General features: G+C 47.9%; 1 protein-coding gene across 1 annotated transcript in view; it reads left to right on the top strand.

Moving 5' to 3' along the window:
- The window catches only part of LOC107189811 (SH3 and multiple ankyrin repeat domains protein 1), a 164,799-nt gene that overhangs the window by 130,749 nt on the left and 13,639 nt on the right, over window positions 1-20,411 (top strand). The window contains exon 4 of the mRNA XM_015578478.1: window positions 16,776-16,901. Coding sequence (XP_015433964.1) covers window positions 16,776-16,901 — 126 coding nt within the window. The remainder of the gene's footprint in view (window positions 1-16,775; window positions 16,902-20,411) is intronic.

The raw sequence follows: 20,411 nt of genomic DNA on the forward strand, positions 1-20,411 counted from the left end.
ATACCAGAAAACCATCGCGAGTGGATTTCGTGTAGAGAACCACTGGTCGATGTTCGACGTTTATCTCGACACGATGGTGACCGTAAAAGACCACGCCGTCCAGGATTCGCGACCATAACAATAATTCCGCTGGTTAACCCCGTCCAGTCCGGCCATCCTTCTGCCCTCCTCCGTTTCTCCGTCTTCCACCGTGGTTTAACAGCGTGGAGAACCTGCGACCGCAACAACGGATAACGATCAATATTATCTGCAAACAGAGTGTGATATACGGTTCCATTGAGACGAACGATGTTGATCTCGAGATCGTCCCCCTCGTACTACCCCCACTCCTATTCCCACGAGACAATCCCTGCGCACACCTTCTCGAAAGAATCCGGTATTTACGTTGCCACGATAGCTTCCCTCTCTGTGTACTTTAACTTTCGAACTAATCGCACTCCGTTTTAGAACGAATAGATAAACAAACAGCGGGGAAGATTACCGGGACGGAATTCATGAAACGCGTGCCCCGGCTGCTGGTTCCAGGGAAGCAATAACCATAGCAATTTCGCGCGCATTCCGAGCGAGCACGCATCGCGTTCGCGGCTTCTGCTACTGAACACGCCTGCTGCTGGTATTAGCATACGTTTATTCTGTCGTGTACAATATGCGATATAGAGAGGTTGGCGAAGGGGAATCCGAGGAGGAGAAAGCGAGAAGCGTAGCGGACCACCCTTCCATCTGGTCGAAATACATGTCGCATATTCCGCTAAACGATACTGGCAACGGTTCTGGTGCGCTGGTAAATAACCGCGAAATTTCGAATCTTTAGTGTTGGGATCCTGGAATCTCTGGGAACGATGTGGTGTGGTTTTAAAGTACATATGTAGATGATGCAGTAAAGCATGGAATTGTACAGGGTACGTTGCTGTATAATAAATGCCGTTTTTGGACCGCAAAGTTTCATTTGTAACTTATGTTAGATGGAAATGAAAATTCTTAATCGAAGTAAAATCGATCTGAACCGTTACACTTTAGTACGTCATTTTAGAGTTATAAGTTTGTTGATCCGAATTTGGTAAAAATTAAGATAACTGAAATGGATCGAGCTGGAAAACAGCATTCAATAAGCAACTACCAAATGTTATTCCATTTCAGTCCCTCGAGAAGACAATACTACTAGGAAATAGGGAAAGATTCGCACTCCATGTTTCTATTTATTATTGGTTCGAGTAACCGAAAAATGATTACTCCAACTCCTGGGCAATTTATCGACCCGACTGTATTTCTTCCACCAAGTATAATATCTAAGTTAGAAGACTCAAACGCAACGAATTTCAAATATAAAATCAGCGATTAAAAGTTTCTCGTTAAAGTTTATTGTTAGCGCCGATTAAAAGTTCGCCGATGATCTTGAAAAGTTGAAAGACACGATCTTGACTTTGGAGCGGGATGAAAGGCAGACCGAAAAGTTTCCCAGGAAGTTCCGAGGTTCCCGGGCGCTCTAACGTTTTCCGTCGCAGATGGTACCGATAAGTTCGATCGCGAAGTCGTGTAGCCACTCGAACATCCTCTCGGGGCATCTCCAATACGATAAGTGTACTCGGTGATGCTGTACTTCGAATGTTTTTAAGGGTTACCGGTATCTAGCGAATCTCCTAGCGAGAAACACCATCCCGCGTCTACCTCAGAAAAGCTCGGTCTCCTCTCGGCGGAACCACAGGAACGAGCTGAGCCAGGAACCGACAACGATGTCCGTAACGCGAGTCCTTAACCCCTTCGTTTACGATTTTTTTGACGACTTTGCTCGCCGAACTAATTTGAATATTAATAGTTTCCTATAAACAAAATTAATTCCGCGTTCATTGCAATTGTACGCTTACTCGAAAAGCAGAATATAAACATCAACAAAGTAATGTTTCATTTCGATGTAAGGAAGACGAACAATATTCATATTTGCTAAATCCAGTTTAGAATCGTCGCGACGTATTCGACTCGGGATTATAAAGCAACAGGCTAATTAAACGGGAAAAAAGTGTCCGATATGGAACGCGAAAAATCCTTTGTAATGTTCGATGAATACCGATCCCGGTGTAAAGACAGGCGATCCTGTTCGAAAATCGACCACAAACGTGGAAACTTTTCTCGTATAAAATTAATTAGCCGACTCTTTGATTCCTTCTGCCATCACCCAGGATCGTCCTCGACTCTTTCATTCGGACAAAGGAGATCCGCGTTCGAATCGGACGGGAAAATCTACTCGTGTCCGGTTTTTCAAACGTCGAACGAATGCCGGCTCGGAATCGAACTAGACGGTCCGCGTGACACATAATCGATACTATTAATTAGAAGGTCCACGAGAGCCCCGTGTGGCAAAGGAAATAAATAAAAGGTGGAACGTGTTCTGAGTCATCGGGGTCACAGGTCTCTCGATGTCGGCTCATTAAAGCGTCGGAGGAAATGGGATCCATCGCGTCGTAGATTTCCTCGGGACTTTTATCGATGTCGGAGCAAAGAAATAGATGCGCAAGGAGAGGTTCGCGCGGGTGTTTAGTCGGTCGAGAAAACTGAGACGAGAGAGGGTAAAGGCGGTTTTTGCGGGAGTAGCCAACTGGAAAAAGGGCTCGAGTGGCACTTTTCCCGAAAGCGTGCTCGAGGGTTTAGCGACACGCGCGGAGTCTTCGTCTCGTTTGCTTCGTTCTACGGGAAAAACCGACTTGTCGGGGGGAGAAAAAAGGATGAAAAACTGGATTCGTTGGCTCGGCTGTGAATCTGTTTTAAATGGCTCGAAAACAACGAACGATTCTCTCGCGAAATCTGGTCCCGTGTAATACCCGGTTCGTCGATTCATCGGGGGAAATTCAGTGACAAAATCCGTCGAATCGACTGACAATATCCGGCGATTTGCCGTCAGGGAATCGCCTTTCCGTGCGGCGTTGGGCGACGCGTGCTGCAGTTCATCAACGTAATTTCCAGGCTCTATTAGCAAACGCTTCGAATTCGCGAAGCTACCCAGTTCCCAGTGACGACGTAGCTAACCTGGCTTGATTAAAATCGACGGGGAGGAGAGCACGCTCCATTTCCGGAATTTCGTCATGGCAAATGATCGCCCTCCCCGTAACAGGCTTTATCCTCGAGCGTTCCCTTCGGGTCATCGGCTTAACTTTTCAGGCTTGCATTCTGCTACGGATATCGATGGTGGTGGTAAACGTTTCGTACGGAACGCAGGAATTCCAGGATAATGAACGTAAAACTGTGTAGTCTGTAAATGTAGTCCTTGTCGACGAGAGCGTGGATCGATCTCGCGCGGCAGTCCCGCTGGGTCCCGCAACTGATTGGCAATTACCGGCTGGAGGAGCAACGACGGCGGCGGCGGCGGCACACTCGATTCTCCGATCCAGAAAATTGAGTTACTCGACGAAACTCGATTCGCGAGAAGGACGGGCCCCGCCACGAAGATTCGATATTACCTTAATCGGACTTTAAATTGCGAGTCCACGAGGTAAGAGCCTGCGATCGAGCCCGTCCGTTGGCCACGAGACAGGCTGCCGATTGGCTCCGATTCGTCGAACACACCGGCCACGTGGATGACTGTCGACCGTCGGCCACGGTCGTTTCAACGTGGAAATTAACGATTCGTCGTCGAAAGGGAGAACGGTGACGCGCGGAGCATCGCCGACGGGGAAGGAAGCCTCCCGTTAAGCGATAACGAGGGAACGCGACGAATCGCGTCAATTTGCTTCGGGGATAATTAACGGGGATTAGTCACCGTTCCGCCGATAACGCCAGTCACGAATGTCGATCGGGATTATTTTCCTCGTTATCTCAGCGTGGTCGTTCCGTTCGCGAAAAACCGTTCGACACGGGCGGAATTCAATTTTCTCGTTGGAAACTGGCACGCGAGGAACCGACGGTGGCTGGGGACGAAGCGGCTCGAAGAGATCGAAGAACCGCTCAATCGAAGAAACCAGGGGACTTCTATTTATAGACTGGGCCCATTATTACCCCAACGGGGACATAGAAATTAACGCGAGAAATTAACCGCGGCCGACGGCGCGCCGTGAGGTAGTCGATGATAGATGAAACGTGGTTAGAAGCCGGACGAGCGCTAAATAAGGATGAAAAAAGTCCGTGACTTATAGCCTTCTGTATATCAAGGGCGGGAAGGGGGGGTAACGCGAAGGAGAAGTAAAAAGGGAACGGTGTTAGCGCGAAACGACTTCTTTCCCGTCCGTTTCGTTATTAAGGACGACAGAGAACGTTGCAGCCGATGGGAGTCGATAACCCGCCGCTAATTGTCGACTCGCGAGGAACGATCGAGGGATCGAGGATCGACGAAAGCGCGGAACGGAAGCTGGTGGTTCCCCGCGCGCACAGGAAACGTCTCAATTCCGTTTCGCCGTCCACTCTCGATCTCTTCGAGGACGGTTTTTGCGCGATTAAGGAAAGCGGTCGTCTCTTTTTCGCGACGTTTCGCCGGAAGGGAGACTCGGTTAATCGTGGGTAAACGGACCGGCCACGACTCTCGGAAACCGGATGACAAAGGCGGAACCAGTTCTAATAACCTGTCCGGCAGCAAAACAAAAAGCTAAGGGTTGCTTTAGAATCGATAGGGGCTCTAAACGACCCTTGCTGGATCTACGATCGATCTTCCTGGATGGGTAAATTCTATTTTCTACTACCTACCCTTACTCCGCCAAACGCCCTAATTTTCTTATCGTCGCCGCGACGATTTTTAATCGGGTCTAACTACAGAATACCAAATCTACTAGACAAACGATATTGAAACGTTTATGCTGTCCTTATCGACTGGTCTATGTATAGCAAAGCCGGATCAATTTTAATTCATACTACATCGGCAGATTGCCCTCTGTGCAATGGTTAAAAATGATCAAATTCTCTTTCCACTTAACTAGGTACAGGATATAAAATCTGTCCCTCCCGAACGAGTGCCAAACCGCAAAAGATCGTCGTCGACGCCAGCATCTTCCGTGTGCTCTTTCATCCGGCACCACGGTGAAGAAACTTTGTCCCGCCAATTTGTTCCGCGCGAAATCTTCCGCCTTCGCGATCGCCGCTCGTCCGTGAAACGATAGTCCACGAAATCGGGCTACGCCCCCTCTTACCCCGCCGCGACGAGAAGCAACGAAATCGTTGGGGCGGTGAACGAGAGACGGCCTAGAAAAGTCGCCGGTGCGAACGTGGAAACCGGAACCGGGCCGGGAACTCTGTGGGGCTCCGGGGCGAAAGTAAAACGCCGAAGACTGGCCCCCGAGGGCGGTTTCCAAGCCGGATAATCCCGATGCCGCGGAAACCCATAATTCCTGTAATAAGGTCATTATCGTGTGACCCGGGACTGGTCGCCGGAACGATCGCACGAATACGTACACGCACGCGTACACACACCGGCGGCGTCGCTTGCATAAATACAGATTTCCATTTATACCTCGCACCGGTGCACGTGCACGCGAGAGAACACGCGTGTATGCGTCCGTCGTATCCTCTGTGTGCACGTAGTATACGAACTTACGGCTGATGCCGTGGACAGTGGCGTAACGTTGAATCCGGGTCACGCGGTTTTCAAGGGAAGACGAGTCGCGCAACGTTGATCGAAATGAAGGATGCAGGATGGGATAGTTTGCAGAAGGTAGTAGAACTATATATCTATGAGTTCGCGACTCTTGGCTGGTCGAAGTAATTTAAGGGTAACTTTTGTTTACCGTTTCTTTATCTCAAAACTTCGTGTTTTTAAAATGAACCAACATGTTGACTGCCACAGTGAAAAAGGCCGTACGTAGCCAGACACACTTTATTTCGTTTTTTAAGTCATAAATTGTCGAAAATATCTGAGTTTAGTTAATGGAGGCTGTAGGTCTTGTTTTAAATTATACTGCGATATTTATTTCATGCAAACATTTTATAACAGTGTTTAAATAATCCAGACACTTTTCAATGTACGTGTCACCCATATTTTAAGTGGTCTTAGAGATAGGCGATTCTGGAGGATGGATTGTGGAGAGGGTATAGGAAATTGAAACGTAATTTTCAAAAACGCGACACAATATAACAATTAATACATATACAGAGTCTCGAAGACAAATTTCGAAGAACATGTTAGATGGATGAGTCTGGCCGATTAGAACTTGTAAAATCGAGTATAGCTTCCTAATAAGGAAGTTCGTACACCCTACAACTGCAGCGATAATAGCAAGATGATATACCTGGGATTGAGGTAGTACGCCAAGAATTGCCACAAGGGGTTAACCACTCCGCGAAAACTTGCTAGTAAGAAGGTTCGCCCCCCGGCTTTCGGTTGCTCGTTAAACTACAGAGGTCCTCTCCCCTCCCATCGAGTCGGATTCGTCGAAAGGTTACGCCACTGCGAGTCGAACAGGACGGTGTATAAATGTCTAGACGCACACACAGAGCCGAGAGCGTAGGTACACACAAGCGGGGCCTGGCATACCATTGACTGTCCATAGCCACCTAAGCAGATTCTGTCCCCAAGGTACGAACGGCGAGGATTCGTAGCGTTCAATTTGCATTCTAAAGTCCTGGCGATGCAAAGAAAGAAGAGGAGCCCTCGGCTCGCGCCGGACACCGGATCTCCTCCTCGCCATCCCCCGCACCCCTCTTTTCCATTTGTCCCTTTATCACTTATACAAGGTGGGCAAACAAGTCGCTGCCAAAACTTCGGGGACCAGGTATTCCTCATTCCACTTTTATCCCTTATTGCAATCCTTCGGAGTGTCGCCCCTGCTTCTCCCTTTTCTCCGAGCACTCTCCTTAATCTAACCCCTGTCCTTTCCAGCGAGGTGACTGCTGCGCGCCCATCCGGTACCTGTTGAGCAAAGTCTTATATTCGAGTTCCACTTTGCGCACACCGGCGATTACGTTGTGTACATGTATGTATACTGCGACGCGGACTAAAGGCAAGCGGTAGCTTGTACGCGATGCCGAGATATCGCAGAAAAATGGAAAGGAAATCGATTGTTACCGGTAGTAGCTATAATTGAGGGCCATCCCGGTACCGGAGGAGAGCGAAGTAGAGGCGGGCCTCTACTTTCCTGCTGAAAACTGCTGACACGCTCGTCCTTTTTCGAATCGTTCAACGATTATCCATCCGTAGAATGATTTACACCGATTGACCGTCATTTTCCGCGCGCAATTTGTACCCATTTCTTGGATGACCGTCGTCGTGGTTCTTAGGCCGTGCAAGAAACAGCCGTGGGCGTGGCTGAAAAACCGATTGTTGCGAATTCGTCGTTGACGATTCTCTCCGAAATTGGTTGGTTCCTCGCAAGCGGAAGTTACCTACTCGGTAAACGGCGGCGGTTACGTGTCTCCGATCGCGACGAAGCTTTCGAATCAGTTGCATTAGCGGATTCCTGAAAATCAACAGCAACGATTGGGCCATGGCAGTTTTGAATAAAACATTCCCTGGCACGTCGCACCGTGGGACGGTGACGCAATCGGTGTTGCAATCGTCGTTGCATTCTACCCCCGAAGACGCGGCGCGGGATCATTTCCGAACTCGCTTTCATTGCCATGAAGCGAGCCACGCTTCCTCCTGAAGACAAGCACCGCGTAACACCGGCTGCTTCTGCGATGATAGCTTCATCGAGATATCTCTTCCAGCCGGTGTCTTTAATAAGAAATCAGAAAAACGGTGATAGTAACCGGTTCACCGAGAATCACGTTGTTTGACGCTTCCAATGACGTGACAATGCTGTGAACCAATTCACGGTTTTAACAGGATTTCTGTTTTCTTTGTAGTAACTAGACCGCGACTGGTTCATGTATTCGTGGTACTTCTAAACCTGCAGAATGCGATAAACGTAATGATACATTTACTACAGGAAATGAATTTTTTGTCTAGTTTTCATTTCTACAGATCCGCGGGCAAGAATTTGCATAAAGATGCGCAGTCTACTTATAACTTTCCTGCTCGTTTAATTACCGCTTAAATTACCGTTTCAAACATTAATTGAATTTAAATTACAGCATCTGTAGTCACGACCGAATAATACTTATGCGGTTAATTAAATACTGTGGTACTATAGTTGGAACATTGTATGCCGCGTATATACATTTACGTAGCCATAAATAGTGTACTTAGAAACGACACACCTAGCGAAATCGTAATCACATGTACAGTAAACTGGTTTGCGTAATGACCATTTATTATATTATCGTTCCAGAGGCTTTATTCACGGTCTTCCAAATTTAATGTTCGTTAATCACCGTGTACAGAGGCGATGCTCGCAATGAATTTTCTCTTACTCCAGGTCAACTAAATCTTGGTCGCGCAAATGTGGACAATATTTACAATCGAAACTTCATGGTTTAGACGGAATTGCTAATCCTATCAGCACCTCGATTATTTCCGGGCGGGTTTAACGTTAACAGTTACGAATCGCAATATTCTAACAGGTACATATATGTTAACGCTTTGAAAAATTTAAAAGTAAATTCTTCGACGCGAAACGGAATTAGCGTTCATGAACTACCCGACTCGTTTCCAGTACGATGTATCCATCACGTCCGCCACTGGTTAGGGAAACACCCAATCTCGATCGTGCATCAATGCGTCATTCGATCTCTCGTAACATTAGCTACAATGCAGGCGAAGCATTCCAATCATTTTTCCGATAGTGCAATCACGTACATCCGACTATCCCAACGGAACCAACTGCATTATATCGGGCCATTAAGGCCTGGAATCCGCATGAACATTTTTCGTAACTGCTACCAGTACACGAAAGATTATCGATAAACGATTCATCCGCGATCTCTTCGCGAGGCTCCACAAACCAAATGTCCAAAGAATTGCCGTTAAACAGTACCGTTTGTTTTTATATTTTTTTTCACCGTATTGGCAATTCGATTTCGTATTCCATCCATCCATCTCTCACCCCCCACCCCCTCCCTTCCGTTGGCCCGGCGCATACATCGAAGGTTTATAGCTCGTATTTCCTCTTTAACGCCAATGTTGGTCCGGCCGCGGGTGATTCCACTCGCCCATTGTGCACTTTCCAGCCTCCCTCTTCCTCCGTTCCTTCTGCTCGGGGAGTCGTTCTGTGGTCTTTACCTCTCGGTTCGTCGCCAGGAACCGCCGGTTCTCGCATCCTGGTATCCGCGAATCAACGCGTCGAACGACCGTGTTACGTCCTCGATCCCCCGCGTTTTATGAATTCCGGGATTTCGTAATCTCGAGGCATTCGACTCCGTGTGTGCGCGGTTTATGGACGCTGCCCGTTTCGTAACAGCGCGCGTGCAATCCGCCATCGCAGCGCGTTTCTTTCGTTGGTTGTTTCGCAGCGTAGCAGGTCGACCGGTCCCCGTTTTACGACGTTTCGGCGTAGGGGACGCGGGCGACTCGTTTCCTCGTGGCCTCCCGGCCCCGGGTCGCCGTTTCCGTTCCTCGAGTCTGCGGTGGCTCCGGTGTTCGCGGAACTCTCTAATTGAAGAAACGACGCCCGAACCGGTAGACGGACGAAAATTCCCAAATTTGTTCTAGCAATTTGTATGGGGTTCCCTACCTCGGCGTTAATTAAACGAGCGCTCGCGACATACCCGTTTGGTCAGAAATACTCGAGGCTGACGACCCTGTGCGACGAGGAGTGGTATCGTCGTATTTACACGACAGACGTCCAAGAGGGAGGGAACGCATGGAACGAATGTCGCGCGGATGAAGAAGACGAGGGAAGCGAGCGATCGTTGGACCGTCGATACCGAATCCGGCCGGAATTTCTACGACGATCGGCTCGTCGACGATTGTACGCTGATCCGTCGTTGCTCGCCAAAACTCGTTTCGTGGTTCGTTGCGAAGGTTAAAACCGTAACGCGTCTATCCTGGTTGTTCTCCGCGCGCGCTCGGGCGCTCTCTCCTCCGAGCGGACACACACGAGCTGGCCGAAGCTTAACATCGGCAAGGCCCCTTGCCAGACCGCAATTACATCCCATAAAGCACGATTGAGACACGGTTCGACCATTATTCTCCCATACAGGGCCGTACAAAAGGGTCTCGCCGTTTAACGCCGCCCCCCTCCCCCATACGAGCTGATGCCGCCCCGCTTTCGGTATTTATATACGTACACGCGTGCGTACACGCGCGTCCGTATTCTCCGGTGAAGCCGTGGAAAAATGCTCCTCGGGGAGACTTCGGGCCGAAAGACGATCGCGGCCAGAATCGTTGGCGTTCTCCTTTCTCGTAATTGTAGACGACATTGCCGTTCGAGGATTCCTCTTGCTTTTGTTCGATCGTCGCGTCGGGGAGAGGAGAGGGGTATCCTACGTGGAATCGTCTTTCTATCGTGTGGGGTGCGTTTGATCCCACAATGCGTTCGGGTACAGATTGTTCGACGAATAAAAAATACAATTAACCTTGAAAGACCACGCTATATTATCCTAACGATTCGACCAAACATTGGTTCGCGTAACATATCTTCTGCCTATATATGAAATATTAGTCTGAAATCGTTTGATAAAACATCACGGCTATAAGTTTCCACCCTTTACCGTTCAGAAATGCCAAATGTCGTTCGGACGGACTGGGTTGCCGTAACCCAGTGTGGTCTTTGAGGGTTAAAGTTCGGTGAACAGCAAAATTCAATACCTCCGAATACCTTGGTCATGAAGAACGGACACGTTACGATACCTGGATGCTCCTACAATAATTCCAGCGATATCTCGAACATCGGGAAACTTGATGTAAACCGAACGAGGCGTGCATGTCCATTTCCAGCTAGACCAGGACGAATTACGCGCGTGCTCGAGGATGCAAATCGTGGCCACACGGTCGAACCGTGCTCGCATCCATTTCCCTAATCCCAGCTGCCGATGCGACGCGCGTTCATGCATATATGGATTTTTCCACGGGCCGTCTCGCGATGGGAAACTTCTAATTCCGGTCGGCGGATTCGCCTGCCAAATTAGGCGAGAAGAGGACGACGACGAGGGTGCTAGTCGGCCGCGAGGAGTGATCCGAGTGGAGAAAAAAGAAACGAAGACGCGAGACCGACTTTCACTCCAAAGACGTAGGTTACGATCTTCTGGTCGCGGCGGGGGGAACACGTATTTGTTGATATTCGAGGGACAGAGAAAAAAAAATTACGCAATCGGTTCATTGAGTAACCGCGCAAGATAAATGGTCCAAACGTATTCCGGCCAATAAATTTTCTGCAGCCTGCGCGACCGCGGGAGCCCTGTGTGTACATGGCCCTCGGACGTTCTGAAATCGAGTGCTCGCCAGAAGAAAGAGTCGTCGTCGACCGCGAATAATATTGTCTCTCGGGTACCGGCTTTTTCTTTCGCTTTTGCCCGACTCGACCGACCGACCTCCCTGCTCGGTTAATCGACAAAACTCGCAGGGCACGTTTTCGTCGAGCGGCGATTATGCGGCATCTTAAGACTTTACGAAGCAATTACCACGCCGCTAATTGGAGTAGGAGCGTCGCTTTCGGTGGCGTGTTCCATTTTTGCCTACCGTGGTACCCACCTACCTACCTACGGGTGATTGCGATTACAATTACGGCCGACCCGAGAGTTTCTTTCTCCTCGACATTTCCATACGCTCGCCCTGGAACTGACACGGTCGTAAAGCCGCGATAAATTCACTCGTTTAAACCGTTGCTTTTCTCGTACCCCGTAAAAAATTGTCCGCGCCGCCGGGATTTCCGTTTCGTGTCGATTGACGTCGATGACGAGTGATTTTTCAAACACGCGATAAACTGGACCCGTTGTGGAAAATCGAAATAGCGCGCGCGCATGCTCGCCTAGCGAATTAAGCGACGGGGATTCGGAGGAAATCCGATCGGTGGATTTTGGGGGCGATTTATTAGCCTCGACCGACGCGCAGCCTGGCTGCGGTGTCGTGCATATTGATTCGAAGTGTTTCGGTTTACCTCCTGATTAGTCGGAACGTGCGCCGAGTCCGGTGTCCTCCTATAACGCGTTTGCTTTTCAATAAAGCTCGCACGATCGCCCGGTGTTAAGTGTACTCGCGAGTCAACAGCTAGAATCACGTCCATTTAAATTATCTGTATCCACCCTCACGAGCAACGTTCTTGAAATTATAGTGTTTTGTATGCAGATCATTGTTACATGTTAATATTTGTATTTCGCATCTGACAATAAGAACAGGGTTGTTCAGTTGTACAGGTTAATTGAGTAGGAGGTGTTTCTAGGTGATTTTGCTTTATTTTAGGTAACAGGCTTTAAAAGTGTAACTTATTTGTACATCTGTAAGATATCGGTGAGTTTTACGTTTAACATTGATTAATAATTTCAGTTGCTATATTCATGTAAATACAGTAGGAACTATTTTTAAAACTTTAAAGTGTTTAATCTTTTAACTATTTTTAAAACGAAAAACTGTTTCTTCCATCGCGTAAAACCACCCCCTTGCTCGATATACATGTAGCTAATACTTTCCAATCACCGTGTATTGCAACGATCGAAAGGAATTGCGTTCTCCATCGAGATCCAAAGAGAAAAGCAAAAGGAGAACGAGGATAAGGGCGGATCGTTAAATGTCCCGAGCAAGATCAACATTTACCATTCTCCTTCCGCGTTGTTTCCCTACCCCTTCTGGCGACATAAAAAAGGTCTCTCGTTCGTTTCCTTCCGGTAGGATTTCTACGGGAAATTCTTTCTTCGGTGGAAAGAAATTGCCCCGTCCCCGTTTCCGACCCGTCCCGCGACCCCAGCGTGTTTACACGGACCCGAGAATCGGCGAAGAGTTCGCTAACGAAGACGAAATTTAACGAACGTCCAGCCCACCTTTCTCGTCATCGTCTCCTTTTTTCCCTTCGTTCCGTTCTCCGCCGCAGGCACCAGCCCGCTAACGATCGCGAGCATCCTCCGAGCCGGAGGAAACCCCGCCGACGAGGGTGCCGCGAACGCAACGACGAACCCTCCTCTCTGTAATCGTCTCGAAAGAGGTCAGCGTGACCAGTGATCTCCCGTGAAAACGGTATGCGACGTGGTGATGGCATCGCGCCAACCGGAGTGACGGTACACTCTATTGCGTCTTGGTCTACCCTTATTTATTTATTTACGGGATTAATCCTTTGACGAAAGAATCTTAAGCCTTTGGTGACTATGAACCCATGCATGAACGTCCATGAAATTTTTCAGTTTTTCGATCGAATGTTGTTCCGACCAAAATTCCAAATTTTCCATTGCCCTGGTAAGTTTCGAACGCAGCATCGAAGTAGTTTGATATATTGTGCGTAGCAAAAGTGAAACATTATTTGATCCAATGCAAATTCTACTGTAAAAAGTATCGAGTTCTCGACTGGGAATATTTCGGACTCGAAGGGTTAACAACAGAGAACGCCATAAAAGAATACAGTAAAAACGCTTATATAAAAGACAATAAAAGTAAAAGGAAAGGAAATGGTAACTATTATTATTTGCCACTTTAAACGACAGACGAAGGATCAATCTCTGTCTAGTACGTTGCCACTCTGCCTGCAACAAGACGGACGAGAGAAATATTAAAATTTGTTACTTCCTAACTCCCAAATGTTCCTGTCCAGTGGACACATTCGGTTCGTCAGGAAACCTCGGGGCCCTAAATCTGGTACCACCGCGGACCAGCAACGCGTCACACGGCGAGACCGGATCGCTTTGTCCCTCTGTAGCTCGGTTTTTTCTCCCTTTCGGTGGCGTTTTTTTTTTTTTTTCAAGGCTGATTCTCAACCACACCCCCGTGCATCAGAGACGTTTTAAACGGGGACCAGACACTCGCGCGCACCTCGGTACTTTCGTTCGAGGCCTTTAATTTGGCACGTGTTCCACTCTTGGCTATTGTTGCCATGATTGTTGGGTGGATCGCCGTACCCCGTCTCGCTCGTTCTCTGTACGTCTAGCTCTCTCTCGCACCGTCTGTCCGCGTGTTCCTCTTCCCCCCCTCGCCAACCCGGCGGATCCTTTTTTTTTTTTGCGGTAAACGCGGCGTATGGTGGTAATGCACGACTGCTCTGTGTACCGTGGGCCGGGGCACGTGTGCGTTCGGTTTCTTCGTGGCCGTTTTTCGCGCCGCGGGTGACTTTCCGTCGGGACGAAACGTTTCCGACAAGTTGAGCGCGCGTTCCTCTCGTGGCCGATCCTCGAGGCGGCCGCGGGATCCACGGCCTTCGAGAGGAACGGAGACCCGGGGAATTTGCCGGAGGACCGAGTTCGTAAATTCCCGATAACACGCGAACACTGTCTCGGGGATCGCTCCGATGTTGCGTCGCAAAAGTGCTTAGCACGTTTATTTCGGTATGATGTGAATATTTGTGACGAGCAGAACAAATACTTGGTGAACAACAATCGCTACTTGTTAACCCCTTGGGTACATTTGACGTCTGAGACACGTCATTCACTTTTTTCCCCTAAGAACGGATGACGTGTCTAAGACGTCAAACCAAAAATTAAACTTTTAGGTACATTTGACATCTGAGATACGTCATTTTTTTTTTTTTATTGATCAATTTCATTCATCAATAAAAATATCACACTCTGCATAATTATTAGTAATTGTATTTTATTATAAATTGAATTTATTTCATTTAGTTTTATTTTGTTGTTATTAATTTATTTTTGTTTTGCAATTCTAATTAGTTGAAGACATCTTAATACTACATATGTCACCAATATTTTAGAAATAAATACATTCTTACGTAAAATGTACTGCCTTTACATAGTACTCCAAGCAACCAAAAATTATTTCCGTTCCACATGCAAATATTTTCTCAAATAAATCCGTACCCAAGGGGTTAATAAGATAGTTTTAACAACGCAATGGTAACTGAGGTGACGCGATCCATTCGTAGAGAAGTTGACTGTGCGATGGTTGATTTTCGACTGACGATACTAGCTGACAGTCAGACAAGTGTGACCAGCAGAATCTCTCGACGAAGAAAAATGACCGTTGGTACTATCATGGTAGTGGGGGAAAGTAATGTAATGACAACCATAACGTAACCTATCACCAGCGCGACTTCAAACCAAGCCAAACTACCATGATAGTATAAGGCGCCATTTTCCCTCACAATCGCTCAACCTGGTAACGCTGAGTGAAACAGGCTACGAAGAAGGGAGAATCTTTGCTATTGACTTATCTATTCGACGTTGGAAATGGATGACATTCAAGCGAGACGGAAAGTGACCAAAGAAACTTTCCTTCCTTCTCCTAGCATTGTACTTGGATTCCTTGAATCAGCTTTTATCACAAATTATTAATCCTTTGCACTGGACTGTCCCCTCTGAAGAAACAAAATGTATGGAAAATTAGTAAATTCCAACCGCAAAGGTTTAAAAGGCTCTAATAACGATCTGTGCGCATACGGTTTTGTCCAGAAATCTGAGTTCGCAGGGTTCCACTGCAATAAAAGAATTTAGACAGTCGTGATCCGTCGCGACACGACACTCAACGAGTCGCGAAAGCCTGGACAAAGTCGTCTAACGAGGTATCCTCGAAGTCAGTGCCTCGAACTTTGATCCCCTCGATCCCGCCATAAGAGAAAAACGACATTCCGTATGCACCGGCCTAATAATAGAAGTTGGATTTCTCGAGCACCGAACGCATTCTGCCCCAAATAATTGAACGTACTCAGCGATCCGGCCGATTCGTTCGGTCGCGTAATTTACGAGTCGGTCGGATGACGACCAATGTTGTAGCGTCGAGCGAAGAGGGGAGGGATCGTCAACGTGAGCGGCCACGGTTCCGAATTGACCCGTTTTCGAAGCTCGTGACCAAAACCCGGCCGCCGCTCATTTGCCTTAATAACGCTCGGCCCGTCCGTCGACTTTCGTTTTTCACTGCGACTGGTTTTTCGCGTGCAGAGAATCCACTCCGCGCCGGTTGATTAACGGACACAGTTCCGACTCGCGTAATTCCGCTCGCGCGATCGAAGATCGTCGAGTTTTCGTACGGCGCTCGGCGACCGGATAAATCATCACGGAAACGTATCGTTCCGTTCGGCGCTGGGTCCAGTTCGGTCCGGTGCGGTCCGGCGTAGGAATAATGCGATACAAAAGGGGGAGAGAAGTCCCCGTCTGGGTCCCGCGGAGGAACGCGTCCCACGACGGAGAACGTACGAGGCCTGTCCGCCGCGAAGATAAAGAGTGGCGTGTATACAAAGAAACCTGCTGGCACGCAGCGCGTGAGGAAGAACGATGGCGAAATTCCACGCGTGCAGTCCGTAAATTCCAGGCTTTACTGCCTGTCGTCGGTGAAATCGAAGCATATTATTTCAGCGGATGGGGTTCATCCCCGCGTGCCGCGGATGGAACGGAGACGAAGAGCAGAACGCGGGACACCACCGGAGAACTTGGATGTCTTTCATTAGGTGCTTAGAGGAGGGTCTTTCGTTCAGGGAACGAATACCCTCCTGGGACAGAACGTCGAGCAACGGAAACGAAATATTTCGTGAATAATTTAACAGGGTAGCGGGCCTGGATAGTGTAAATAACGAGCTGTATTTTCCATCGGGAGTGTCGATCCCGTCCGTACGCTTAAAATAATCGTCCGCGATCGGTTGGTAATCTCGTGCTCACGGATCGTGAAACGTCCCATAAATGCTCCGAATAGGCGTAGGTACTTTTGTTTTTTTTTTTATTCTTTTACGTGCCGCGTTCGATCGAAACGTAGATATATTTTTCGACGAAAGGCGTACGCGTGTATGTACCTCCCGTGTGTTTCCTTGCATGCGGTAGTATGTGTTCTAGTAGAATGGGGGTGGCGGGTCGTACATCTGTCGGAATGGGTTCTCGATTAATCTGGAAACTGTGCTCGCTTGCAGGAGCTGAAGGAAAGCTTCAATTACGGGCTGTTCTGTCCGCCCGTGAATGGAAAAGCCGGAAAATTCTTGGACGAGGAACGTCGCCTCGGCGATTATCCCTTCAATGGACCCGTCGGCTACTTGGAGGTAAGACACACACGCACACACGCACATACACCTTGCTTTCTTTTATTTCTCATCTCCGTCGTGTTCCTCTCCTACGGTTCTTCGACTCCGGTTGCCAGCGAGGCAACGACCACGCCGCGGAGAACGGTAGAAGCCAAACTGGATATGTAACTTCTGAAGAAAAGAGTAGAAAACGAGGAGTAATTCGATTTGTACACAAATCGCGCGCAGCTCGAAAAGAATACGAAACGTTAATTCGAGGGGAATGTTTCGTGGACGATTCGCTGGATTTCGGGGGAAAGGGAGAGAGAAGGTCCGTTAATGGTTTAATTTGGATTTTCATCCCTGACCTCGCGACCATTCTTGTCGGTAATAATCGCCGGGAGGAAGGCTGAATGCGACGTTTAAATGGGTCCGCCCTCGGGGGGTGCATTGACGCGGCCGGAAAAGGTTATTTCAGCTACAAGATTGCCCGGCCTCGTTGACGTCCGTTCGTCGTCAAAGAAAACAAGAAAGAATCAGGAAAGAGGTTTGCTTGGTTACGAAGACCAGCCCAGCGGCTCTTGAATATCAAGGGTTCTCGCGTTCTCGCTCGAGAACCGGCCGGCAGCGCTCTCGCGTTTTTCTGCGTCCCTCGGGTCAAGGAGGGTCCGCGGCTATTTTTTCCGAGATCCTATTTTTTTTTTTCCACCTCGCGAGGAAACGATCCGCGAAAGGGCGGAGAGAAGTTCACGCGTCGTCAACCGGGGGTGGAACGTTTCCTGCGACCGTGACGGAAAAACGAGCGCCCTGACACAAGGGGAATTCGTTCGAGGAACAACGCGACACACGCGCCTCTTTTTCGACGAACTAATTATCATAAACGATCGATCATCCGCGACGTGAAGCGCGTTTAGACGCCACGCGTACCCGTGTTCTTTCGTAGGCTTTAGCGATTCAGCACAGGAGGAACGAGCTGTACGAAAGAAAGGGGATCGTCGAGATGGCACAGAAAAAAGCGATCGATCTCTGTGCGGTCGTAAAATTGCATTTGAATTCAGTTTAAAACAGGGGTATCCAACATTTTGGCTTCCTTGGACCACCTAGGAAATATCCTAATTCTAACGTTAGTCAGTTAAAATAAGCAAGAATGTCGTAGCATAAGAATCTTCGACTTCGTTTCGTTCACATTTTCTTACAAAATCTAAATACTTTAAGGAAGTTTATGATTATACGTTGGGACGCATGCAGGCTGGACAACCCTGGTTTAAAGAATATGCAAATGTCTTTTTTCGATTCTTCTTTTTAATGTTAGAGTATTCGAAGCTAGGGCTGACTATTCCAACCGAATAATATTAGATCGTATAATAAATTTCCAGGCGTAAGGGATCATCGACGACCAGAAAATATCTTCAACTCGCGATGGCAACGCGCGCGAACCTGCACCTCGTATCCGAGAGTCGATGGTCGACGGTGACTGTTGAAACGGCGATTCGCGAAAAACAAATAATCCCGGTGGTCGGTTAACGAGATCTGGATCTTGCCCGCGGTTTTCTTGCGTAACCGGATCTAGTTCTCATCCCGGTGCTCGCGTTCCCGCTCTCCTTCATCTTCGTCTTCGTGGACGAGAAGGCGATCGGTTCCAGCTCGCGCCAATACCTCTCGCCACGAGGATTCACCTTCTGGGATAGAGAGCCCGATCTGTGTCGCGACAGCTCCTTCGGCTAGTTTCGAAGCCTCGTTCACCTCGCACGAGTTACAAATTAACCGCGCGTTCCGTCGCCCGCGATTAAAAAACTTCTCTGACGAATGCCTTCGTTCCGGTTTCATCGTTTCTTCGGTTCGTGGCTTAGTCTTCTACTGAAAAATCCCAACTATCCGCGAAGACGCTTGTAACTAGAGACTGCAGCGAAAAAGATAGGGTAGTCGGACCTCTTAAATTAGATTCCAATTTCCTGTGAATTTTGTGCGTAACTAGTCTGCCTTTTCTAACTAATAATATAAATCAATTAGGATTTAGACCAACTACTCCAAATCGGCGAAAATTCTTTTCCTAATTCTTATAACCCAAAGAAATGTGTCTGCTGCGCTTTACTGCCAACAATCTAATGAAAATTATATCTGCGGTACACCTTTCGACTTTCGGACCTTCACGATATCGTTAGCTAACACGATGAATAAGCAGGTCACTGTTCGCCTAATGAAATTCTACTTCCGACAAACGTTTACGACCACACTACCAATAGGTCAGGAATTGCTCTTTGACCGCGGAGACCAACGACACAAATGATTGGCCTTGTTGTTTCCAACCTGAGACTCGTAAAGTGCGTGCAATCATGTGACGTATATACCAGTTGACGAACCGAGTAAGTACTTCGTTCGTCGACGTAACATCGGGATGAACGAGTAAATTCGCTGAGACACGACCTTGGTTGGCCAGGATTTTCAGGACGACCATTTCGTTAAATATTTCAACGTCTGCCAGAAGGATGTAGATAAAGTGCAAACGTCCGAAGATAGTGGACGGCGTGTTTTACTTTTTATCGAGCCGCTGCGAGTTCTGCGCGGGCAATAACGCTCGCCGGATAGAGCACCGGATAGGAATAAATACGCGGGGTTAGACAGGCCCATAGATCACCGGTATTCGGTGCCGTCGGTATCCGCAACGTCGTTCTTTTTATTTACTTTTTTTTCTTTCTGTACGCTCATCGATCGCTCGCCGGCGCGAGCACGGTCGATCTCGTCACGCGAGATTCACTTTCAGGGACGAGAGCTGACTCACGAGTGGAGAGGAGCCAGCCGGCTGCCTCTTCTTCTTCTTCTTCTTCTTCTTCTTCTTCTTCGTCTTCTTCTTCTTCGTCTTCTTCTTCTTCTTCGTCTTCTTCTTCTTCTTCTTCGACTACCTGCGAGCAGCCACAAGTAACCGGCGAGTGCCCGAAAAATCTAGCCGCGACTATTAATTTGCACACCCTGCCATCCCATCGATGTGCGCCGCCTGGATCGTTTAGGATAATTTATTCTCGGAGCGCTTCGACGGAGCTTCGGTCCTGAAACGTTTCGAGTAGACCTTCGGTGCTGCTAGCTACTGTTCAAGGATAGACTCACACGGCTCGTTCATAAGCGTTAAAGTACCTACTTGCTGAATATCGAGTAAACTTAAAGAAACTTTTTTAATATATTTATATTATTTACGAACTACCGCAACTTGGCGGGCTACATATAACGGTATTATACGAAGCAACGAATGTTATGCAGGTTGTGTAATTTTGATAAAATTAGGTATTTTATTCGACGATAGCAAGTATCTTCGTAGTTATGATGGGGTGTATAGTTTGAAGAGACAGTAGATGACTCTTCGTCGCGCAATTTATACATAAATTTGTAGACTTTGTACAATGTATCAGACTTGCGTAAAAAGCTACTTTGAGCTTGAGAAAAATTTTACCTAAAGATGAAGCTAATAGGAAAATCACACGAGGATGGATTAAAAGAGGTTACGCACGATGTAAGACAAGTTAACTGCATTATTCAATTAGCCTTCTTCTTCTTCTT

Source organism: Dufourea novaeangliae, unplaced genomic scaffold (assembly GCF_001272555.1).
Source record: "Dufourea novaeangliae isolate 0120121106 unplaced genomic scaffold, ASM127255v1 scaffold173, whole genome shotgun sequence".
Classification (NCBI taxonomy): domain Eukaryota; kingdom Metazoa; phylum Arthropoda; class Insecta; order Hymenoptera; family Halictidae; genus Dufourea; species Dufourea novaeangliae.